This window comes from Limanda limanda, chromosome 20 (assembly GCF_963576545.1).
Source record: "Limanda limanda chromosome 20, fLimLim1.1, whole genome shotgun sequence".
Taxonomy (NCBI): Eukaryota; Metazoa; Chordata; class Actinopteri; order Pleuronectiformes; family Pleuronectidae; genus Limanda; species Limanda limanda.
The window spans coordinates 13,204,423-13,231,147 of NC_083655.1; the positions used below are offsets into that span (position 1 = coordinate 13,204,423).

At 40.2% G+C, this 26,725-nt stretch overlaps 1 protein-coding gene and 1 long non-coding RNA gene across 2 annotated transcripts; one reads left to right on the forward strand and one right to left on the reverse strand.

Annotated features, from left to right (window-relative positions):
* Positions 1–14,871: 14,871 nt before the first annotated feature.
* LOC133026809 (uncharacterized) lies at positions 14,872–20,850 on the reverse strand. The gene is made up of 2 exons (XR_009683231.1): positions 20,456–20,850; positions 14,872–16,096 (listed from the first exon to the last, which is right to left on the reverse strand). It is a non-coding gene; the product is annotated as an uncharacterized LOC133026809 (long non-coding RNA).
* Positions 20,371–25,851, forward strand: LOC133026808 (beta-1,4-galactosyltransferase 1-like). Its single transcript, XM_061093776.1, has 2 exons — positions 20,371–20,828; positions 22,226–25,851. Exons 1-2 carry the CDS (start codon positions 20,373–20,375, stop codon positions 22,892–22,894), a joined length of 1,125 nt encoding a protein of 374 aa, XP_060949759.1. The 5' UTR covers positions 20,371–20,372; the 3' UTR covers positions 22,895–25,851.
* The last annotated feature ends 874 nt before the right edge of the window (positions 25,852–26,725 follow it).

The window sequence follows — 26,725 nt, forward strand, 5'->3', positions numbered from 1 at the left end:
GAAATCAAACACACAACTCCTTATTTCCAGGTGATGCACAATAGCCAGTGGCATAAAAAAAAAAAATCAATAACTGCCTCGTCACCTAAGCAGGAGACGCTTGAACCAAAAGGCCAAGTGGCAGGAGAAACCTAATAGAAATATGTGACCATAGGATTTTGTACCAAAGTGAGTTTATTTCCCTAAAATCCAAACTATTCGGAGAAATCTGATTAAACGACTGCTTTTATTTCTGATTAAAAGATTATTACAAGGGATAAAATTAATGAAAATTTGACGATATTATTCATTATTTGAATGTTCCTGCTCATCGTCATGTTTGCAGCTGCTGGAAGGGAATATAGGGACCAGTAACGGAAATTCAGCTTGAGGAACATATCTGTCCTGCAGCTTATCTCTTTGTTTCAGTCGCAGACAAGATGGAAGACACGTCTCCACTTCTTCCCACTAACTAGAAATTATCTGAAATCATCAAACAAACGCCACCATGTTGCATGTGATCGGGGGATGCAGACGGAACACTTTTTTTTTTACCCATCTTTACAATAAGTCTATACTACTAGTTTATAATCAGACAGAATGCACGATCAGATCCAGTTTGACTCCATTTCCTCAAAATATATTAGTTGCTCAGTCTGTGTATTGTGGTGATTTGATTTTAATTTAATTTAATTTGTAAATGAGAAGTGTGGGAGTTAATGGCTCATTGTTTGGAAGCCTGGGAGACGTATGTAAATCTGTAGGGAAATTTGTTCTCTTTTTTTTTTTTTTTTTTAATGATAGTCCTGGTTTAATGCTGACTAAGTGACAATGGTGTTTACGTGTTAAAAAAACAAAATCTCCTATATTTGGAATGAGTGTAAAATGAGGGTAAAATGATGTACATGCATTGATAGACAATCTGCATCCACATATACAAAACTGGCTCCGTACCATTAGTTCAAATCATGTTACCAATTCAAAGTTAGGGTTGAAGCTTTTTGAAAGCTCAGCCAGCGTCACTCACTTACCACACATTCAACATGAGATTGGCACTAATCAGTATTTTTATGCAATAGGTAATTACATAAATCTGTTAGTTTGACGTGCAGAACATTTCAAAAGGTTAAATGATATAGAATCATAAATGCAATCCTCTTGATTGCTCCACTAGCTGTGACCTAAAAAACAAACTGTCTCTGCAAGATGATGTAGTTGTGTGTGTGTGTGTGTGTGTGTGTGTGTGTGTGTGTGTGTGTGTGTGTGTGTGTGTGTGTGTGTGTGTGTGTGTGTGTGTGTGTGTGTGTGTGTTTCCAGAAAACTAAACTGAAATAAGTCATATAAGCCACTCCTGCTAATTTGACAAGTTTCATGAGGGCCTTTGGTATGCAAACGACGTGCTATATTTAAAAACACTTAATGTTTCTGGTTCAGCGTGTATCAGCGAGGCAGGACTTCACTTCTGCGAAACCGAGCTCGGTATCAAAGTGGAACCTTAGTCTTAGCCGTTGATTGTTTAAGAGCATAATTAATACAGCGACTAATCCAACGTGCCATCTCGCCAACCCAGAAACGTCCGATCACATTTAGTGTTTCAGCTGCGGTTTTGAAGCCACTCAAAGCCGAGTCGAGCTGAGGAGCTTTGAGACCGACTGAGTGAGGCACGTATCATGACGCCATTAACTAAGAAAACACAGGGAATTAGTCCGATGAGGGGAAAGTTGTGCTTTTCCACAGAGCTTTTGTTTAGTTAATTCCCCGTTGACAGCCAAGTGCCCGGCTTGCCTGGAGAAAACTTCCTTGAGAGGCAAAGATTACTTTTTTATCCCTAATTAAAGCAGTGTATTTGCATAGCTCACCAAGTCATAATATATGCTAATGTGCATTTACATTGGAGAGTGCTGCTGCGTAGGCAGTTCATGTGGCCTGAATATGTCCATAAATATTATTTTTTAATGTTATTTTAAGCCTTATCGTGCATCTTTGATACTGTATATATTTGATGATTACCATTTCTCCTCTTCGTCTCTTAGGTCTTGCTCAATTACAGTCGTGTATAGATTACGCCGAACAAGTCACAAGACATCTGCAATCAGAAGGTAACTCAAAACATGTCTGGAATAATTGATGTTTCAGATCTGCGGTGGATGCGGTCGGGGCAAAATGTAAATGCTGCTGAGTGTTTGAAACGAGGACAGACGTACAATTATGATCTGCGTATGTGTGTTTACTTTGCCAGCAGACCATCCTGCAGATCGTTCAACCACTAAAGAGGGAAGTTCCAAATAATACCATGAAATGAGAGGAAGATACACACAAGGGTGTTTTCAGAGCATCTTTCATGGACTGCCAAAGGGAATAAACAAATCTCACCCTAAGGCAGTAATAGAGAGGTGCGCAAGACCTGAGCATGAGGAGGACGACCCGACCTCATGTATCTACACCACTGTAATGTGCTCTTTGGAAAAACCAACAAATCCCTACCAGCTGGCAAAACCAGATTTATAATAGATAATTGAATAGTGGACAAATATGGGTTTCTTAATGCATATGATGAAGTAACAACAAATAGCCAGAGATGGCAGAGGTAGAACACATATCTCTGCCAAGACCCAACAGTCCCTTTGAATTCTAACAATCCGGTCAAATTGCACAGAATAATAGAGTCTATAAAAGAGTTTTTTCATCGAGATCCGCCAATTATTTCCTAGGAAATCTGTAAAAATGTAAATAAAACACCATATTTTAGAAAGTGATTTAAAAAGTCATGATATTTCGTATAATATTTTCTCCTCCTGAACCAACAATAAAACATTCTGTCTTCAACAAAAATATCATCTATATATATCTATATATATATAATATACATTTTAGAACTACAAATAATTTGTGAGAAAAGCTTTAATGCCTTACAAGCAATGTGTGTGTTAGGTTGCAAGGATCCCAGTATGGATACAGATATCAGTGACAACTGGTTCTATGTAATTAAATTCTGTGCTAGTCTATGTTTACATCCAAGGTCATGTGAGAAGCAAAATTTCAAACATTCCAACCAAGGTGCAGCATATTATGTTGCTCTCATGTTAAATATGGAACTGAATACTTTTTATATTCGATACTGAATACAAGCTGTAGTCACCATTAATATACCAATTCTCTCGATAAAAATAATCTTAGCAATGAGGGAGGTAAATCTAATGGGTGGGGAAAGTTTGGATTTATTTCTAGGTCCAACAGTTCTGTGACTACAACTGCTATGGGATAATAACAAAATACAATTTATGAATTTATAGATATTCACGTGGTTATTTGTTACATTTTGTTTTACGGGAGTAAATTCTTTAGTCATTAGTTAAACACTGGTAACGGATCAGTATCGAACACGTCGGATCAGTGCATCCCTGAACACAAGTGACATTCTAGATGACACACGCACTCAAGCAGGAAAACAAAGTCAAGAGGGTTACCTGTGCATTAATAATAAAATGTTCTTTCAGATCAAATCGGTGCATGTAAATGTCAGGTACCACATTAGCCTTCCGAAGGACACAACCCTCCGACACCTGAATGTGGGATCACCCGGCTTCAGTGGGATACACAGGTGGTGCGGGGGTGAAGTTTGCCTGATCATCGCCATAGAGACCTGTGGTTTATATCCTTGTATCGGTACTTTGAGGAGACATAACACGTAGCAAACAAGTGGCTATCCACACCGTTCAAGAGTCAAGAGTCAGGCCTGGACAACGGCTGGTTACTGCAGGTTGCAAGTGAGACTTCTCCTTGAGCAAGTCATGTGTATCTTAGCAAAGGGACGGAATAACCATTTCAGTTGAGCCTTTTATTGGTGTAAAAAAGCCCTTTTTGGACATTTGGTGGACTGTTGCAGTTGCCCCATCAGAGTACATTGTAGCCACTGCCACCGTTTAGCAGCTGCCGGTGCAGGAGATCCACTGGTCTGAATCCAGTTTTTGTAAGTAGAGGACCCATACCAGAACTGTGATGGTACACTTGACACCCACATTGGTAGAAAAAGATGGAAAACAAGTACACAATTTGAACGGGTTTGCGGGTTGTTAGTGTTAATGACTTATTCTGTTCATTCCTATGTCTCGTTTCGGCTAAAATCAAGTGGATAAAGGGTCTGTTGCAAGCCTCGCTTCTCTTTCCCTGACTGACATCATTTGGCTTTTAGTGGTTTTAAGAAGAGAATAACCCGAGATGAGGCCAAACCCAAATGGCTCCGAACTCCCTGTCCATATGGATATAAGTGTAGTGATCTCAACAAAGCAAGGCTCTCCTCAAGGGAACAAAGCTGGGGCGAACATTTCTGTTGTAAAAAAAAAAAAGAAACAGACGGGCAGGGTAGCAAATGCTGTACATGAAAACAACAGGCATTTTACTTTCAATCTGTGGTAGCGTTAGAGCGGTTTTCTGGTGGACGATTTTGCCTAAAAGGACGGCGAGATTGAGCAACACGACAAAAGATGATGGAAAGGGAAGAACAGGCTTTCATTTTAGAGAGGATGGGGATGGCGGCACTAGAACAACAGCCCGCCGTTTCCCCCTCAAGTGCTCTCTTGTTTGATTACCCCTCCTGCCCTCCTCCATCGCTCTCTCTGGCTATGACCAGTGATTTGTGTGCATTCCTGTAGCTTTGGGGGGGTTTTAACACCAGGGGGTCTAAGTGGCAGAGGACATTGCCCATTGCTCCGTGTAGGCGCGTGTCCCCATCCACAACGGAGAGCATATGCATGCACCCGTGCTGGTGTATCTTTACACAGGAGCGTGACCGCATGTGTCCATAAACTTTTCTATTTTCACCCATGCGGCCAAGTTAGAGTTCCATCTTCAAATCACACGGCAGCACCGTGGAGTGAGTCACCCTTTCATCTCCTTCCACTGCTCCAGCTTCCTCGCCTTGCCTAATGGATTTTCAAATGCAGGTGCGCAATTTCTTTCAAGATTTGACAGGCGTTTTCCTTTGTGTTTAGAGATGGGGATCAGGCACTGAGTGGTTCGCAGGTGATGGGTGTTGTTGAAAGATTCTGCATACAGAGTAGAAACATTTTCCCTGAACTTGTTGGAAAAGGCCAAATGTAGTGAGACTTCAAGCGCAGCTTCCCATCTGGACAAACAAAGGTAATACAAAGGACGACTGATGTGCTTCTCATACTTCTTTTTTGTGCATTTCTTGTTTTGTTGGTTGGGTATATTCTTCTGTATATTGAACAGGAGAGTACATATAAAAACACGTCAGTATGAGGGAAAAAATGTTTATTGACGATGCAGTTTCTTTAAAAAAAGATCGTAAACAAAATATCGACATGTCATTATTTCTTTCTCATTTCAAAATCAAATCAATTGGCTTTAAACAACATCCGTTCATTTTTATTTTGAAAAAAAAGCAACATCCCCTCACTCCATTTGCCATCATTGACTGTAGTAAATATATAGTATGAAGCCATTACGGTCAGCATCAGATAAGCTGTGACAAGCAGTGACAAGCTGACTCGCGGTGCCAAACTCGGGTTGTAGCCTGGATGTAATTGACTGTGATTTCCAACTGCCCTCTCCGAGCCACAACGACAATGTCTCCTAATTAAATAGAGAGCAATGACAGCCTTGTGCCACCTCCATTCAGACCCCACTTGAAACGAGTGCCATGTCCTGAGGGTTCCTGTCAGACCTAGTGCTCCGTGCATGGTGTGACATGTCCCTTCATGTCTCCATTCATCTCTCTCTCGCCCTCCGTCTCTCTCTCTCTCTCTCCACTATTTTTGTCTAATCATTCTCGAAAAGAGTGTGTTTGGCTGGAAGGAAGAAACAGATTGCATTAACGGTATGTGTGTGTGTGATGGGAGGGTGACCAAATGAGAGAGAGAGGGGAGAAAATGTGTGTGTGTGTGGGAGAGAGAGAGAGAGAAATGTTCATAACTCTGCCATCTTATCTTGTCCGTCTGTGCACTGTGCATGTTATGAGCCTGGCCCGGAGAGTGATGTCTTCCTAAAGCAGCACCAGTGCCTGCAGGCCGGCCGCCACCACCTTCACTCCTATTGCAGCATACACAGGTCAGCTGAATAATTTATTACATTAATCATAATTATGCACACTCACACACAATTCAAATTGTCAGAGCTTCTGGATGCACACAGGAAAAAAGAAAATTATACATTTTGTCCTTAAATGTAATTGCATCCTGAGCCAGTAGATACACTTTTTTAATGTTTTCATAAAATATAGGCTGACACAAAACCATTATATTAAGATATTGTGTTGTTTCATTACATTTGTCCTCTCTTAGACGCGGTGCCGTTCCATGCTGCTGAAAAACAACTGGTTTGTAAAAACGACTACATCTGTGGTTCAGTTGTTTGGATTTTTATTGGACAGTGAAAACCAATTATAGTGATCACGTGTGCCTCGGGCCAAAAGGATCACCAGAAGCGGTTGGTAACTAGAAACGAATTGTACAGTCTAAAATAGCCATGGCCAATGTCAAACATAAAAATGGTTAAATTCAATAATATTAAATAAATGAAACAAAATATACACCAGGAATAAAAATAAATGCAAAACCCAATAACATTGGCTTTACATCACTTCAACAGCATCTTATTTGGAGAAATTATGGCAGGAATATGCTTTCTGTGGATAGCAGCTACCGAGATAAAGCCATCAAGCAACCTATTCTATTTCCAGTCAACGAGCCGTGGATATGATCCCTTAACTGGAAGTAAACAAGTCTGCAGTCCACTCACACTCAGTCACAATAAAGGCTGGTTTTCAGTCGAAGTCTAACTCATAAAACACAATTGATAAAACAGGAAATTCAGAACAGAAAAATAAATGTAATCTAATGATCTGTAGGAAGAAAAATCAATTAACTAGGTAAAACATGTGCTTTGTGAGGTCACAATAATCTTGACCTTTGACCATCAAAATCCAATCAGTTCATTTTGGACTCCAAGTGAATGTTTCTACTAAACGTGAAGATATTTCCTCAGGCTGATTTTAAGATATCAGAAAATATGTGAAAATAACACCCATACTTAGTGAGGTCACAGTCATCTTGACCTTTGGCTACCAAAAAATGATCAGTAAATCCTTGAGTCCAAAGGAATATTTCGACCAAATGAGAAATGATTTCCTTACGGGGACCAGAGATATCACATTCAAAACTGTAGGAATCATTGCAGAGGCCGAGCAAAACACTAATAGGAGCGTTCAGGTAAACACCCTGCTGAAAGGTTGGTGGGGGGGTCCTGGAGGGCCCTGCAGGGGGCATAGCCGAGGGCAACAATTTGGGGTTTTGTTGTGACACACAAAGTCCTTGCAGCTCGTTTTGAGCTGCAGTTTCTGAATACTGATTGTGTGAATCATTGGATTAAACATTTTCATTATTACTTATTTAATACCTACAACTGCTTTATTATAATCAAACAATACATAGACATCCCACTATCTACAATATGGCCTTTTAGAAATTGATTACGGAAAAAATAGATCATCCAAAACGATTTGTTTGCCGTATGAACCGTTTACAGTATTATGCCTAACGACCAAAAGAAAATCAATTTGAAATGTTAAACTAAACAGGGAAGCATCAGTTGCACAGCACAGCTTCTGCAACTGGAATATGTTTAAACTTGCAGTGAACAGATATCATCAAATATACCAGGGATGCGATCGAGGGCAGCCATGTTTGATAAAGCACAAATGTATGGCCGTTTTAATATTGTATTGGACACAGGGGAAAAGACTATTAAGATATCCTAGAGTTAATTCTTTAAGAGTTATAGGATGACCGAGCTGGAGCCACTCCCAGCTGGCATAGGGTGAGGGGGGCGTACACTCTGGACAGGGCCAACATACACAAACAACCATTCACACCTACAGCTTCACAGATTTACAACTGAACATTAAGTCCAATTCGCAGACATTAGGACGTTATATATTGTCTATCACCACAAACATACAGAGACTTGATGTTCGGTCCACGTCGCTCAGCCCTTTCCATTCCCCAGACGTCCCATTCCTGTGCACACGTGAGCCATGACAACTTGGCACTGATCAAATACAAAACCCTTTTGTACGTTTGCCTGCCGACGAGACGAGGGAGGAAAAATATGAATAAGGTGATAGTGACAGAAAGCGTGGTTTTTATAATTGTATTGTGTGGTTCAAAGAGCAGTGCTACAATATGCCACAAAACGTTGCGACTGAGTTGTCAAAAAACCCTGCGTATGAATTCTTCAACCGAGTGATCTTCTGTTACCAAATATACTCCGTCTAAAATGTCTCTTCTTATCTTGTCACCTCTTCGTCAGCTACTTTTTTTTAATGAAAAACATAAAAATCTTAAAGCCAGTGAACTACTTTTAAGTTGAGACGTGTTTGAATTTAAAAAAAAAAAAGAAGAAAGAAAAAAACTCCTCATAAACCTTGGACAACTCAATTTTTTTTTCACTTTTGTGACACGGAGCAAACTGACGTCGGGACTTAATTCTAGTGGAAGGGCTTTTGTCCTTCTCTGACAACTGACTCTTGAAGTCCCCTCAATTATCCTTCACTAAACCTGGATTTACAGAAAGACGTTTGTCACGAAACTGCAAAAAAAGAAAAAACACCCCCACTCGAGCAGAGGTACTTATATGTTTTGCTAAATCTCGGTGCCGTACCACAGGATCTGTCTGGCAGTTTGAGGTGCATCACAATCAGCCTAATTGGACAGGTGTTTACCAGCCATTATGATACTAAACCGTTGAGTCAGTCGAAGAGTCCCAAAACAGCGTGATACCCCCCCGAAAACCTGCTGAAGGATTAGCTCAGTGTTTAAGATGGGAGGGAAGGCTTTTGCGTGTCAGAGTTGAGAGAAATTAAGATGGGGAGAGAGAAACACAGAGCAAACGAGAGGGAGGGAGATTAAAGAAGAGCGGCACTCTCAGTGTGTGGTAAGCCACAGACATCTCCTGTCAGCTACCCCCGGTGGGAGCACGTACCCCACACAGAGAACCAGAGACAGACATTGACACGCCGCTCCACCTCAGATGACTCTCATCTACCCAAAGAGCAAGCAGCACAAAGAAACTGGACAACAGCAAGAGACCCTATCCAATATAGGTGAAGCAAAATAGATGATTAAACTTTACTTAACCGTTTTCATCATCAATTAATTTGCTCCGTCTTCTTTTTTTTTCTTGCACATTAATATGCCTTTGAAGAGGTGAGTACTCTCCGAGTGCCCTTCCAGTTATCTCCACCAAAGAGGTCATGTTTTCACCCTTGTCTGTTTGTTTGTTGTTTAATGGGTTACGAAGGATTTCCATGAAACTTGGTGAAAGGATTGCGACATCAGCCAAGAAAGATCCCATTAAATTGTGGCATGGATCTGGACAAAGGGACTCTTTATCTTAATAAAAAGTCAGACATTTTAAGGGAACTTATATCTACGAGTGTGTGAGATTTGGTGTGACTTTTGGGCAATGGTGTAAGTACACGCTTTCTAGTTTAAAATTAAATATCTTTGCGTCTGGGTTGACCAAATAAGCAACCTGAAGACATCGGCTTGGGCTCTAGGAACTTTCTGACTTATTCAACAAGAAATTAAAAAAATGACTCAATGGCCACTGAGAGAGAGCAAGGCAAATGCCCCCAATCTCGACTGTTAGAGGAAGTTATCAGAAATTCCTGGATCAGGTATTTTCTCTGAATCAGTTCCAAAATGTAAAGCCTCTCCTCTCCACAAAATGTTATGGGCATTCTGCATCAAAATTGAAAGGGTTCTTCCCTGACACATATCACAGGCTTCCACCAAATTGTGTGGCAATCTGTCCACTAGCTTTTGCAGAATCTTACTATAACAAACAAAAGTACATTCATGGAAACATAACCTTCTTGGTGTAGGCAACTAATTAATTTTACCTGACTGGGAGCACATCAAACAGCATATACATTTTAACGATAAATAAAATGATAAACCACTTTAGGTTTTTATTTTTAAAGGCCGTGTGATTTATTGGAGCCAACGAGTGAGGCCTGGAGAAATACAGCCGTTGACCTCAGAGGGTGAAGGTCAAACTAAAAGGGTCAAAGTTTGCCTCAAAGGGTTATAAGGTGATCACATACACACTTTCCTACCTTTAAGCAGAGATAAACACACACACACACACACACACAAACCAACAGCACCTTTCTCCACCTGCTGATCGATATGGAAACAAGCCTGAGGCCCTCATTGAGTAGATCCTTAATGATTTCACCAGACACCATGTACCGGAGGGCAAACCCAGCCCCTCAACCACTCACTGATGCTGCATCGCCCCCACAAGCAGCTATCCCCAACCAAACACACACACACACACACACACACACACACACTCACAGATACACAGTTTCAATCTACAACATACCACACGCAGCCAGAGAAAACCCCTCTTCTCCACACTGCTCCGAGCTCTGAGTGACCTCGTGAAAATCGGGCAAGGCTCTACACGCATCAAGGTACGGTGGTGGAAACAAAGCTAAAATAAAATGCCCTTATTGATCAGCTGACAGGCCCCAAATTCAAGCAGGCAGTGCTCTGGACGAGGTGAGCGGCCCACGTCCAGTCCTGCCGTCGACCAGTGAGCTCGTGAGAAATTCTCAGCATTTGAACTAAATGGACGAGAAGCCAATTAGCAATTTTTAAGAACAAGAGTGTTTTTCTTATTTCCTGGAATGGTATTTTGCCTTTGGTGATTTTAGGTAACAGATTTGTTTTTTATTCAATACATTTTACTTTTCTTTGGTCTATGTTTTATTCAGCTATTGATCCGATTTATACAGAATGTATTCAGTATTCACCTAAAATAACCTTAATGTGACTTAATGAATTTAAGCATAGAAGCAATATACTCCTCGTGCAATTGCAGAGACTGTCGGCGAGGGAGGAAGCCTTCTGGTGTCCAGATCTAGTTTGACCAATCACGTTGGAGCGGGCTTTGGGATGCCTGCAGGTAAACAGTCCGGGTGGAGAGCAGAGGAGGAGGAATACATCGACTGAAATGCATCAGCTTAGAGCTTTTTAATAGAGCTACATTCATATGCAGATAGTATGTAATATAGATTAGCCAAAATGACACCTAGACCTAAAACATCATCTAAAAGTATCACTGTTGGAGTTTTCTTTGGTGAAACTTTGCACTTGTGTGATAAAAGAAAGTTGTTGTAAATGTAAATCTCGACCCCGGATATCCGCTTTACACAAGGAAGTCTCAAAATATTGTCTGCTGCCCCCAGACTAATTCATCGTTAGACGATAGCCGTTGGGCATCGATATTGTAAGAGCAATAACCTCAGAGTTTACCATCTATAAATAATAATTGGTTTAGGCAGCGGAATGATGCTGCCATTTTATAATTTCTCTGGATTGTATTCCATAGTCAATGCTTTGCTATTTTGTTATTTGGCTTGGAACTTTAATGAGATATCCTTCCTTTTCAGACTGCATGAAAAAAGCACTAAGAAAAGCTTTAAAAGGAATAATTAAAGTAAATCGGATTCAAACTGGGGGAAATATCTGATGGCTTATCACTGTGTATGAGCTTTAGCAGTGGGTAATATAACATAGTGGATCATTTCAAAATGCCAAATCATTAGTGTTTGGGTCATTAACAAAATGTCGCCTACAGGCATTGTTGAGTTTGTGTGAAAAATATAAAGATGTCCAATCAAGAGGCTATAAATATCCTTCAGAAAAATGAGTGCCCACGTCACGGCTCACAAGTGTCCCGCTGATGTAAATAAAAAATCCCCTTTGCTTCCATTGTACAGTTCGAAACACAAACCATGTTTATTCCACACATGTCACAAGCAGGTAAACCCACTGAATCTACTAAGATGTATCACTAAACACGACAGGACATGCTATGAAAATGACTCCACAGTTTGTCTTGCCTCCTCTAGAATAGAATATAGCGTCAAAACCCATACAACATACTTATCCAGTATGGCTGGTTTACGGTTCAGACTCGAAAATCTATAAAAGGAGTCTAACAAGCAAATCGTTGCCTCACACATGTAATGTCTCCTTAATTTTCGGAATGAGTAATGTGCAATCACGCACCCTGCAAAGTTTGGAATATAGGACGTCTAATTCATCACTTTTTCAATGATTTAGATTTTGTGGTTTCACAGGATGTATTCATTTCTTTGTGTGTGTGTGTGTGTGTGTGCGTGTGTGTGTGTGCATGTGTGTTGACATGTATGTGTGTCACTAGGGTAATTAGGAACAGGAGGGTGGGAGAGATCAAAGAAAGCACTTTACACTCTGTTTCAGTTCTGATACGAGTGTGGATCTGCATGTGAGTGTTAGTGTGAGTGTGTGTGAGTGTGTGTGTGTGTGTGCGTTTCCGTGCACGCGCCTGTGTGCTGATCTCCTCAAGGCTTTGATGCTGTAAGCTCCGCCGGTTAATGTACTACGGATAAAAATACTACACCATGTAATCTGGCATTTATCCCTCGAGAGCAGGAGCCCAAAATGTGACACATGTCAAGAGGAAGGAGGGAGAACGGGGGAAGAAGAACAAGTGGGGGAAGAAGAGGAGCAGTAATAGAAGTGTTTCTTGCTTCACGATTCAAAGATTGTCAGAGATTCTAACCGCGCGGAACACTTCCCATTTATTTATTAGAAATTAATTCAGCGCAGTAATACACAAAAGGAAGACAGATACCCAGGTCCTGGGAGATGCATTACAAGTGTTCTTGAAGAGTTACTGCAACACATCACAGGCAGCAAAGACTGAACCCGGCCCAACGTCTCGTGACATGAACTTCACGGGCTCCATTTTAACAATGTGAGCGAGTTGTTGAAAGACGAGAGCATTTAGAGCGTGGCCACTTCAGGAAGGAAGGAACGACCCCTTCTAGAACCCAACCGAGCCAGAGAGAAAACCAGCCGCGCCTGACCTGAACCTGAAAGCCATTTTGTTTTTTGTGTCCGAACCCGACCAGAACCCACTGTTTTCCCCGCAGCATGAAAAAAATCGAAAGGGTGAATCAGCCAACATGACCGAACCCACATTTTTGTTGAAACACAAAAAAATATGTTTCCAGTTCAGTGTTCATGAAGAAAATATTTTTCGATATATCCATAGCACTAACGCTCCTGTCTTTAAAGATGTTGCACAAAGTCCAACTAAACAATGAGGTAAAACACTAGGACACACTTAACTGTGGTGCAGGCTTTATTTTTACCACAGAGCTATGCACCTGCACCTCCGCCATATTGGACCTTTTCATTCAAAATCCAGTCGAAAATAGGGGCGAGATCATATTCTCACTGTAATAACGTTTGTTTCTCACTTTCCTTTTTCATGTTTAAAATTCACAGCACAGTTGTCAGCTGTCGGTTTAAATGTGAAATGTCCTCCTTGGTGTCTGAGTTAGTTTACCTCGGGATCCACCAGAGGGCGCCTACTATCAGCTGGGGGGTTAATCAAAAATAAAGTCGCATAAATTGTGCTTCATATGAAATTAGTTTGAACTTGATTTCTGTAAAACCTGACAGCCCTATGTGTAGACTATATTACCTTTGTTAAACTTAACATACCTACAGCTGTGTTGTGTGGGAAGTTTAAACATCAGACTATAAGCAAATACTTGGCAACATGGCAACAGTATAGTTATCTGACAAAAAACAGGATGAAATAAAAAACAGATATCGAGAAAATCATTGAAAAGCTGAGCTTAGTAGCAAAAGCTTCTGTGCACACTATAGACAAAAGAGAGAGAGGGAGAGAGAGAGAGAGAGAGAGAGAGGTCAACAAGTCGTAGACAAACAATTTGAAATAAGAAACCCAACAAGAATGCAAATGTAATCAAATGGTCTTCCGTGTGTTTACATGAAGACAGAAGAAGTAAGAGGATAAGTAAACAAACCAAACAAGACAACTACAACACTAGACTACACCCACCACGAGCGCACACACACATCCACCTGCACCTCGTTGTTTCCACACAGTGAATGAAACGCTGCCTCGTTAACTAAAACGTTAACTTAAACAAAAACTCACACGCGGGTTTTAAGTGATCGTGTCACAACAGCTGAGTCACAACACTTGGAGTAAGTTTTGCTTCTGGTTCGCGGGAGTGAAAATAAAGTTTCCTCCTCTTGGGTTCGGCTGGTTTCCTCCTGTTTGTCTCTATCCTCCTCTGGTGTTACTACACCTGCTCCTGCTTTCCTCCGTTCACAAAAGAGACTTTGCATAGTAAAAACCGCACAAAACAACACGAAATCCAACACAAAAATCACACCAAGCAATACTAAATCAGAAAGACAGATAACAAAGGAAAAAGGGGGAAAGAACTACATAAATAAATAGATGAATGAATTGCTTTGAGTAATAGGTTAAAAGGTGGAGAAAGGAAAAATTATGTATTTATATTTATTTGTTTCTTTTGGGTGATGTAAGAGAGAGATTTATGTGTTATCAGATTTCCCAGAGAATAATTCATGGATCTGCTCAAAGAACCATGAGGCCCATCTCGAGGACTGGTGTGTGAGGGGGTGTGATCTGGTGCAGGTTGATTGAACTCCAGGGGACTGTTGGGCCTGGGCGGACAAATATGCTCTACTTCACGTTCTAGGTTCATTTATACAAACGTGTGCTACCTGTATGAATTTAAAACCTCAAATGGACCCATTTCCCTGATTCTCCCTCTAAGAGCATTTGTCATTTCATCAGCTCTGGTCTCCAGCTTCTCCTCCTGCTCTTTCAAGAAGCCATTTCTGTAACCATGAAGGATGAGGTCTCCTGTTCCTGTCCAAATATTTCATTGTTAGGGTCTTGGCGGCTCAGACCACTGGAGATAAATACAGCCTTTGGGGACAGTAATGCACCATGACTCGTTGGTCAACAAAAATAGACTTTATTTTGATTTTCCTTGTCATTAATGTCGGTGCAGCGCTAACAATGCAGGATGACATGTCTTCCAAACAGTCACACTCACTCTCAGCTGATATGTCTTAATGTTCTATGCTTGGTTCACTTATTGACAGGACAGTTCATGCACAAGTTTACTTTAAAACATTGTGCTACAAAACAAGGGGTAGGACATTCAAACCTGCACAGGACTCGCATATTAAAAACAATCAGTAACACCAGTAAGACATAGTTACATGTACACAATGTTTACAAGGAGTTAGAGTAAATAAAAATTGTTCACAACCTTATATTATATACCTTAGTTGGTACAAATATCCCAGACAGTAATGGTAAAATATAACATAAAAATCCATTGTCTTTTTACCCTTGGGTGTAGTTAATCCCGAATTTCGCTGGTGCTGCATTGCCCCAAAAGGTGTGTGTAATTTACTCTATGTACTAAATTTTAGAAGGTTTGACTCTTGACTGTTTATAAAGATGGTCAACACGTCTCCACTTCATCCAACTATCCAGAAATGAAGCCAAATTATCCATCAGCCATCTTGTGGATGCAGATGAGTCAAAGTTCAAGCAAAGGTACAGAATCAAAAGAGCAGGGTCTAAATCAAATAAATTCAAATATTCAATTAATTCAATATTCCTTCAAATTATCGATTCAGAATCATAACAGTTCACCCTTTTTTTATATAATCAAACTAACTAATTACAACCAAACGTAAATAAAATGAAAATAAACACTTGAACAAACATTAGTGTGATAATATCTGCCTAAGATGACAGAAGCCATCTTTGAGAAATATTCGTTTCACATGTACTTTTGACTTTTAAGGAGGAGGAGGATTTATGACCTTACCGCACCAGCCACAAAGGGGCAGTCGCGGCGCTTTGGCTTCACCTTTGGGGAGCAGTCATGTCATCTATCTTCTACACAGGGTCTGAATAGAGCTGCGTAGTGTGACGCACAGTTCAAATATCTCATAAAAGGAGAGGAAGGACATGAGAAAGAGTTGTGAGTCAGGGGTTATTGAAATAACACTTAACTGATCATAATCAATACAAAGAGAGGTGAAAAAAAATTAAAGGAACAAAGGAAAAACTGAGTGGAGAAACAGGATGACCGGGTCCTCATCCAGAGAGAGATGACAAAGTTTGAAATGGCCTTCACAGTCACAACATCTGCACTTGAACTGATCTGAAAGAAAAACCCATGGGAGATTTTAGACAGAGTTTAGGTGGTGATCTCCAAATCCATCATTAAAACACTACATATAAGAATATATTTAGGAAGAATGGTGTTCCATCACCTCCAGCTCAAGGACGAGGCCCAGTGAGGTTGTTCTGCGGCAAAATACGTCACCATGACTATGTGCTTTTTTGCCGTTTAATTTGTCACCGAGGAGGACACTTCACATTTTAACTGACAGCTGACAACCGTGCCTTGAATATTAAACTTGAAAAAGAAAAGTGAGAAACATCCAGTCCTCGCAAACAAGGAGAGAAAAAGAGCTTTTAAATGTATTTTATTTGATTATTTTCTATTCAAATTCAACTTTATTTCCACCGTTTGGGGCCTGTGAAATAAAAGCCGTGGTATACAAATGCTAATATTTCAAAAAGCCGATTTTGCCAGACCATTTGGGCAATGAGAAGCAGGTGGAGTACAGAGGAAGGTTGAGAGGTGTGCACGAATGCACACGCATGCACACGCACACACAAACACACACACTACTTTGTTCCCTCGTATAGAACGTGGAGCCATCAAAACCACTCTGATTCTGAATTAGCTGTGATTGGCTGTCATTGCGGTGCGTCCCACACAGCTGAGACCACTCAAAACCAAGCAAACACACACACACACGCACTCGCACTCGCACACACACTCACACACACACACACACACACACACACACACACACACACACACACACACACACACACACACACACACACACACACACACACACACACACACACACACACACACACACACACACACACACACACACATATGCATGCATGCATGCATGCATACACACACACAGACAAACACATACACACTTTTATGGTCTGGGCATCATGTTTCACTAAACTGCTGAGTTCTCTCGGCTGTAAGGGCTGTTTTAAGAGCTGTGGTTGAGTATAAATGTTCATGCGTGTGTGTGTCTGCGTGTGTGTGTGTGTTCATGTCTGTCGATATGACTGCAAATAATAATACACTGAATGTATGCAATTTATCCACATTGTGAATGGAGAGGGAGAATAGATGTGTTGGCCTGGCTCTTGCTCTGGATATTTGTGATATTTTGAGTGTCGACTCTCGACTAAAACGGCAACTGATACTTTTGACATTTAAAATAAGAAAATGTACAAAAGCATGATACATACACAGTATATATATTTTAAAACAATGCTTTGTGTCCTCTGCACCACAGCCCGAGTGCTTTTATTCTATTCTTGGCACCACTGCCATCTCTGCCATGCTATTCACAATTGTTTCAGTATCAAATAGAGTGTGACCCATTTGAAAATAAGTCCACATGAGTGTGAGAAAGTCCTGGTATTTGCATAAATAAACAGCATCTGCATGTCAGTGGTGTACAGATTATTATCTCAAAAAAACTACTTTTTGACTTAGCCTGAAACAGAAAATCAATGGTTGCATGTAAGAGTCAAAGCACTTGTTATACAATTCTGTCTCATCTATTTAATTAAGAAATGACACAGGCCCAGATGTCACTCTGACACCACAAGCATGCACGCCAAGAAAAACGTCCCAAAAAAGCTTGCGTAGCTCCATTTTGGTTGGAAGTCCGTCCATCGAGCTTCTACTCTGCATGTGAACGTCTCTCCGTAGGTATCTCCTCCTTCTTAAATCTTAAATCGGTGGGAGCAGCAAAAATAAGCTAAAGACAGAAGTGGGTGGAGGTGGAAGAGAAAGAAAGAAATTCGATTAAATTCATACCAACGCTGGATTCCTTTTATAGAGGCGTTGGGATCAGGTTTCTCTGCAAACAGTGGCACATTTCTCCCAAAAGTGTGTGGTTAAGAAGGGAAAGAAGGATTCTTGCAAAAAGAGATGTGTATATATATATATATATATATATATGTGTGTGTGTGTGTGTACAGGAACACTCACATAAATGGGTGTGCAAGTTATGTGTATGTGTATATAAATATATGTGTTTGTGTATTTTGGATGCTCTAATTCCCTTTCACCACGTCGAGGCTTACATGTCAATTGTTTATTGATGATACAGGACTACCCTCTAGTGGTTATATGCAAAACTGCACTCGTAGGTAGACTTGCACATGTTGTCCATTCAAAGTTTGGCAGCAGAATCACTTGCGGCCCCCCACGAAATAAGCCCACGTGTTCCCCTAGGTGTCTGGTGAATTTACCCTTTCTTATTGTAAATACACATCTGTTTGCAGCAAAACTTCCTTAGAACTAAAATAAGTTAATTTAAACACCTGCTTTTAAAGAAATGAAATTCCTCCTCACTAACGCCTCGAACATCGACCACAAGCAGATGATACAATTTACAAGGTTGGAAAAGCGCCCGTTTATTCTAGTTTCTAAGGGGTTAAATAGTTCAGCTTTTACAGTTGCTGTAAGAAAACTGTTACACAGGACTGCGTTTTTGAGCAAACAGCGTCTCGTAACATCTTGGCTCAGCTCTTCAGGCTGTTCCACCCCTGAGAACCCGAGTTAATTCGAGTCTAATGTCAACATATTAACCGTGTACTGCATATCACATAACTGAGGCAGTAATGAAAACAAAGCGGAATCCCCACGGTGACAGAAAGCATTATTCCATCAAAGTCCTGGGAAAATGTCAGGGAATGTGGGAACGTTTGCTTATTTTACTAGTGTCAGTAACACTACTTATTACTTAATGCTATGGCTTACGTACATATAATCAGCAGATAGAATATGGAGCATGGGAATACACTGCAGGCCTCACTTAGCATCAGTGAACCCTGGAATGGACAGGATGTCAAGTCATAAGAAATAGTAGTTATTGGATGTAACTCCAGCACCATGAGTGTGAGCGAAGGCCTCCAACGGAATTTGTTATTGGTTGACCGACACATCTTTACTCTAACTGTCCAATCAGGGGGTAGTGGCCCCAAACTGTAAGACCCCAGCATATGATGTTCACCTCTTGTTGATACCCAGCAAATAGCATAAAAAAGGGGTTTATAATACAGCCTAAAAGATTATATGTAACTTTTGATAGGAGACAGTGATTAAGTCCATATTCAATAAGGTAACTAGATATGATCTTAAAGTATTCACAGTGTTAACATGATTACAGTGATCTCGATTTCACCGTATCAAACTAGTATTTTAACGTATAAAGTTTGTTTGAATTAGTTTGAATTACAATATGTTTGGAACTTGCTACTTAATAGTGAGACTGGATACGTGTGGACGGAAGTGTATTGCATTCACTTGAGAAAAGAATCTGCTCTGTTCTACTGTATTCAGGAGATTATTGACTCAGAATTAAGTCAATAACCCTCCAACCAGCCTTTGGACCACATCTCTTGATTTACACACGGATTGAAAAGCCAAATAGAAAATGCCTGGTGGAAAATTATAAAGATGTCGTTTAAAATGTGAAATGTCGATCAGTAAAGTGAGTTTCATTTTAGATGTTTCCCTTTTCTTATTTCCATTTCTATTTCATCTGTACAATTTCATCTTTCAGTTTGACAATTTCAAATTTTACCTAATTGAATATTTCACTTTACTTTTTCGAACAATGTCTTCACATATTGAATTAGCTTTTTCAATTTCCTTTTTACCTTTATTCATGACCCGAGTAAACTGTTGTTTGCTGTGCAGTAAAATAATAATCTTTTAATGTTTTTCTTTTTTTTTAATTGTCTATTTGAACTTTTTAAAAGATCTTCCTTGTCCTTCAACTGGAACAGAAGTTCCCAATGAAAAGCAGCACAATCAATCTCACACCAGTAGAGGGCGCAGTTTGCCTACACACAGGGACTATTCACATAGCACTCGAATTCACAGCATCAATCCTCACACTGCTTTGTACTACATGGATCATTTCACCAATATTTTCAATATTTTCCTCTTAGTTGACTTTACTGTGAAAATTTAAAAATGTGTCAACCATAACCAAATCAGGCTGTTCATGGGCTACATTATGTTTCTGTTTTGTTTTTGCTAAATAAAATAGATATCAAAAAGTTTAAAGTAGATATTAAAAGTACTTGGAGAATATGTAGAAATGGATTACATTTATTTTTTTATATATATATATATATATACTATTCATTCAGAAACACTGAGGTATTTTTTCTTGCTAAACCAGTCTCTGGTTCTAAAAATACTTGTAGAATTGTGAAGAATGTGAAGTTCCTGAACCAGGAAGCAGGTGAGTATAAAAGACACCTACCTGCCAGGTGTCTCGGGACATTGTGTTTGACTTGCAAAGAGAATGCAGCTATCAAGTTTCCTTTGTCGTCTTCGAGATGGAGTACGTGCCGCAACGACGATTAAACAATTGGTTAAAATCCTCACCCTCTTTGGTTTCCTCAGTGCGTCGTACTTTGGAGCGGTGCTGCTGTACAAAGAGACCGGCACGTCCAACCCCCAGGCCCGGCTTCAGTACAGGGGGTCCACTGGGACCGACAAGCTGGGGACACAGGCAGGTGTTCAACAGGTGCAGCGGAACATGTTGCCCCAAGAACCGAGTGTCCCCCCGGAGAAGGAGGAGGGGACCACGCCGTTGAACAGGACCCGGCCGTGCCCCGATGACCCCCCGAATCTCGTCGGTCCCCTCAAGGTGGACTTCAGTCTCAAGCTGACTCTGGATGAAGTGAGGCGGAAGGTGAGCCCCTCTCTGCGGGAGGGAGGCCGTTCCCAGCCCCCGGACTGTGTCTCCAAACACAGGGTAGGTGAAGACATATGGGTGGATGACATGACGCATGATTTTTCTGTAATTAAGTGTGAATGTTTATTTAGATGCATTTAACCACTTAAACAACACATGGATGTGATGCATATTATGGTACTATGTTTTAAACTTATGATTTTGTATGAAATATCTGTTATGTTTTGATTATATTTTAAGGTGAATACGCAAAATGTCCTGCGGTGTGACCGTAACATAGGTGAAGCATTAAACTTACATATTAATAAAATAAACTAGAAATATCTGGAGCAGGTAATAACTGCCTTGGCATTATATTGTATACAATGACAAAAATAACTTTCGTAACACAAATGCTGTCCTGTGGCGTGACATGGAAAATCACATTTTTGAAACGGCAGTTACATGGACAACTATAGCCCTTAGTTTATTCCAAGCCCCCCAGATGTTGGAATGTACTGTGTATATTGAAAGGTGACTGTTAACCTCTGATTAATTTCATAAATTTCACTCTTTCTGTCAGACAATGAATGTGTGATTTTTTTGAGAGTCCTGTAGTGTGACGGCTGTAGTGTAAAAAAAAAAAAAATTCAATTTTTTTTTTTTTTAAATTTAATTAAACATATTAAGGTTAAACTGAGTTATTATTCAGTTAGCATAATAGCTAAGGTCAGTCTTGTATAGCAATGACTCACAAGGATGAAACTGTCCTGCGGTGTGACGGCCAGTCACACCACAATGAAATTTTACAAAAAATCCACGGAACACTAGCAGTTTAAAAAAATTCAGCATTTGAACATTATAATTGCATACAACTGTAATCCTCATTGGAACTTTATTAAAAAAATACTGTTTCACCCTTATGTCAACTACCCATATTCCATATTCTGGAGGAGTAGTTCTACGAACAGTTGTCAAAACTAAGGTGATCGCTTTTTGATTTTATGTTTATTTGTGAAATCACTCATCTGCGATCGTCATGAGCAAATCAGCAGTGGATGTCATGTCACGAGAACAGTGTTTCTAAAGAAGGAAATCACATAGAAAACTTTTGTGCTCGATAACTTCTAACCTCTACACACACACACACAGACAGATAACTAGATTTAGATTTAGTTTTTCATTCAAAACTGTGAAGTTAAATTGGGTGTGTCACGTCAGGTTTATGTTGAATGTATTTATTTTATTTGTATTAGCTGTCCCAGGTTGGATAAAAAAAAACTGACTAACCAAAACTCGCAGAAAAAAAATTTGTGCTTTGATTCTTACTACCTACAAAATAACTTCTGCAATTTACTGCTATATGACATATTTCTATAATACTTTATACTTTGTATAATAAGTTGTATACATTTTGTGGATAGGGCGCATCCATCCACATTCTTTGCCCTGCTAACTAAGTTATTTCCTGTGTGTAGGTTGCCGTTATCATTCCATTCCGAAACCGACACGAGCACCTGGTTTACTGGCTCTACTACCTCCATCCTATCTTGCTGAGGCAGCAGTTGGATTATGGCGTGTATGTCATCAACCAGGATGGGGAAGGAGTGTTTAACCGGGCTAAACTGATGAATGTGGGCTATGTGGAAGCCCTTAAGGAATACGATTATAATTGCTTCGTCTTCTCGGACATAGACCTGGTTCCCATGAACGACCACAACCTTTACAGGTGTTTCGACAATCCCAGACACCTGGCTGTGGCGATGGACAAATTTAATTTCCAGCTACCGTACAACACCTTCTTTGGTGGGGTTTCCTCGCTGTCTAAAGACCAGTACGTAAAGATCAACGGCTTCCCGAACACTTACTGGGGCTGGGGCGGCGAGGACGACGATATCCACGGGCGGGTCGGCATTCGCGGGATGAAAATTTCTCGCCCCGACCTTCAGACGGGAAAGTACATGATGGTCAAACACAACAGAGACTTGCACAATGAGGCAAATCCAGGGAACCCCGGCAAATTACGCCATATCTGGGGGACCATAGATACAGATGGGTTGAACAGCCTCAACTACACAGTCAAGGAGATTGTGAAGGATATAATGTACACTTATATCACTGTGGATATTCAAGCTCCGCCAAGCTGAATGAAAGGGGAACCTGTCGATTCTGGAATGAACCACTATCCCTCACAAGCGTCTTAATAAACCACTGTGTGTGTTCAAGAGGGCAAACAGTTACTGAAAAACACGATGACGTGTAGAGTTTATTTTATTTTACTTAGATTTGATAAGACCTCATCCATCAATGTCTTACTGTCTCACATCTCTTGTTCTTGCTCATGAAATAACTTGGTGCTCAAACCTGAACAAGGTGGATACTTGTTTGGTTTAGGCAGAGGCTGTGCTGTCATGGCTGGAACTTTCTATGGACGGTTGCACAACGGCAGAGGATTAAAAGACTATTCTCATGTGTTCCATAAGTGTGTAGAGTGGAACAAGGGTCAATTTGTCCTTGAATCCATAAAATATCACACATTGCTCATCAAAACTCAAGTTTAAGTTATTTTAATGCACAGCTAAGAGCCAATTTTACCCATAATCCACTGCAAATTAGACCTAACTAATGAAGTAAATCACCCTGCAACTGATGTATTGAGACGTCTTTCCGAGAAGTCCGTTGTTTGATCTATACCACAAGTCAAACTTGATGTGAGGCGGCTCCTAAGTAGGTTATGGGATGGTCAGTAAGGTGGTAGAGGGCTTTTATGTTTTATTTCTCATTTATACAATGATGACATCCCAAAATCCATGTGATAAGAAGTTTTATTTTGTATGCTTGAATGGGCTGTAGGGGCCCTTGTTATAATTTTCTGGGTACAAAATGATCAAAAATATAATTTGAATGGCTATTGTTTTTTGTTTTTACGACAGCTTGTTTTTTTCTGTTTCGACATTTTTTCTGGCCTTTTTCTATGAAGTCATGTCCTGCACGCTGCAAACCGATCTGGAAAGGTATGACCCCTGTACGGTCCAGCACTGGGATTACCGGTGAACACCAAAGCTAAAATTTGGAACCTACAGCAATTAAACTTGAGTGAAAAACTATTTAAATAGTTACATTTTGGTCTTGCAAACTGGAACATCACTGGTGTAGAAAGGAAGTGTTTCATCATCTTATCAACAATGACAAATGTCTTCTGGGTGAGTTTTGATCTTTTACTGGGGGAAAGTTCACTGAAGACTGCAGTTATGATTGTCTGCATCAGATAACTTATATTTGCAACTTAACTGAAACCAGGCATGGAAGCATGTTGCGACTTACAATAAGTGCATTCAACCATGAGGGTACAAACCAAGAACAATAAGTATCAAGAACGGAGTATTTTCTCATTGGAGAGAAAAAAAATGCACATGGAGTTTTTCATAATATCCGAGATAGCCTATTTCAAAATCCCAAGAGAGGCTCTTATTTTCTCGTGAAATCTTTTCTCAGAATTCTGAGATAAATATGAAGTAAATTCAGGAAAAACTGAGCAGATTTTTCAAAAATTATATCTAGATCTATTCTCACAGTCTGCCAACAGTTTGACCGTAAGAATACACTCAAAACTTGGCTAGGAGAAGTGAAGTTGGATAAAGTGTCTTCATGTTGCGTGCTACAGAATGGAATGTGCATGCATCCTAGAATCTAACCTGCTTTGAGAACGAGCGCACCTGAGGATGAGATATAGAGAGAGCAAAAGAAATCAACACCTCCTTCACGGTTGCCTTGGGATTTTCACAGCGGTCAAAGAGAACCGGAGTGACCAGTTTGGAGTAAAACTGTTTTTTCAAGCTTCACGTTGTTCCCCCTCGTCTGCTTTGTTTCTGTGTATGTACAGATGACGTCTCAGGATTCTTTGGAAGAGGGTTCTTTGAAAAGATGATTCTGTTTCCTGTAACGTGAACCCTTTCAATTGTGTTGCAATAGTGAAATGTTGTTACAAGGTTCAGTACTGGGGATTAATATAAAAATAAACAGGCCATTTCTGCATCTCACAAATGTTTCAGCACAAAGTCAGTTACGTATCAGAACATTAACTCTTTGTCCTCAAATTGTAAAATGTCCATCATTCATCTTTTTTAAAACAGAAAATCTTTCACTATAGAGATGCACTAAGAGCCAAGTGAAACTGGTCTCGTGTGATTTTAACCGCCCTTGTGCACCTGTCTAAACCAGCTTTACCTGTATTCCCCACTGTAGAAGGAAACCTTTGCCCAGCATCGCATTCTGCTGCATGCTCAGTTCTATCACAGTGTGTGTACAGTCCAAAAGCTTGTATGCTGATGAATTATTGACAAGTGGGAGGATTACACAACACAGCCTCTGAGAGGGACCATGCAGCAGCATGGAGGGGCGAGCGACAGAGGAGAGGCAGGAAACGGGATGAAAACAAAACAAAACCAACAGAGAGAGAGAGAGAGAATGGACAGAATATGAAATGTTGGTGGCGCAATTGATGAATGTGGAGGATGTGTGGTAAAGGTCTGAACCCTGTTGAAAGGATGACATCTGAATTATTCCATTACTCATTTACTAAAAGATTCTGTTGATGGATTATTAAAGAACCGGTGTAAGGTCTAGTTGCATCTAGTGGTGAAGTTGCACACTACATCCAATGACTCCCATCACCCCCCAGCTTCCAAATATGTATATTAACCTACAGTTTCCTTTAGGTCACACAAATATCCTACAGGTAAAACATGGCGGTGCAGCATCGGCAACGCCATGTTTGTGTGTGTTTATTTGTAGAAATAAGCTGCACCAGTTCAGCTCCAGTCACGTCTCTGGCAGTTGACAGAGACCCAGTACTCTCCCATCCGCCTTCCTGCCCAGCCCCCTCTTTTCATTGGTTGACCTAGTGGAGTAACTATGGGAACGACTGGAGAGAGGCTGCCATGCAGAATATGGGGTACAGCTTTTTTGAATGGTGCTCAAGGCTCCATCTCACACACACACACAAACTAAACTTAAATGTGTTCCTGTGGTTTTTATTTTAAATTACCTTATGTATGATGACTTCTCGCGGGCTATTGTAAAATATAAATATCCTGTAATTTGTTATGCTGTGAAGTTTTCTTATAGGCTCAAGTTCAATGGTAACCAGCCTTTTCGACGGGATGGTGACCACTGCTCTAGTTTAATGCTATTACAATAAAGTTTTTTAAATAATATTAATTATAATATCCTAATACATATGTACTCAGTAGTAAATATAAATTTATAAATAATTGATTTTTTATAGCTTTTTAGTAACTGATAAAGCGAATAACAATTTAAAACTCCTTTCCTCTTTTCCAGCAAAAAGAAGCCACAAACAAGAAAAACCTCGAAACAGTTTACCGATCAAACTCAAGTCAGAGATACATCTCAAGTATGATTGTTAAAATAACTTGTGCAATAAATGTTGTTCTACAGTTGAGAGTTTGTTTATTTAAATCCAAATCATTTGCAACAGAATTAACACATTTTTAACGCAACAATGTGTCAAAGTTAGAAAATTCAATGGAAATCATGTTGCGTCAGAAGTAACACAGAATGTGGGGTCCTACTTGAAGCACATTAGTGTGTTGTAATTTGGCACAAATTGTGTTGATATGAACACATCTGCTTTAAGAGTGTATGTTTATCCGCTGATGCCTACTTGCAACTGAACAAACCTGTTGTTCCCTTCTTCAGTGCTTTACACAACATTTCCTATGTTGGAGCACAAAGTAAATCCTCCCAGTTGTGCACGCACATCAGATTTATGTACAAAAACGAATGCACAAACACACACAATGAGAACGATGTCCGCACGCAGCACCAAAGCAGCAGCGGATTAAATGATGAGATCAGCCAAACACACATGCGCACACCAGCGTGCACCATCCTCCCTGTCAGCATGGCTACAGCTTTGATGTGGTGGGCTGGTAAAAAGTGAGTGTTATGGTCTT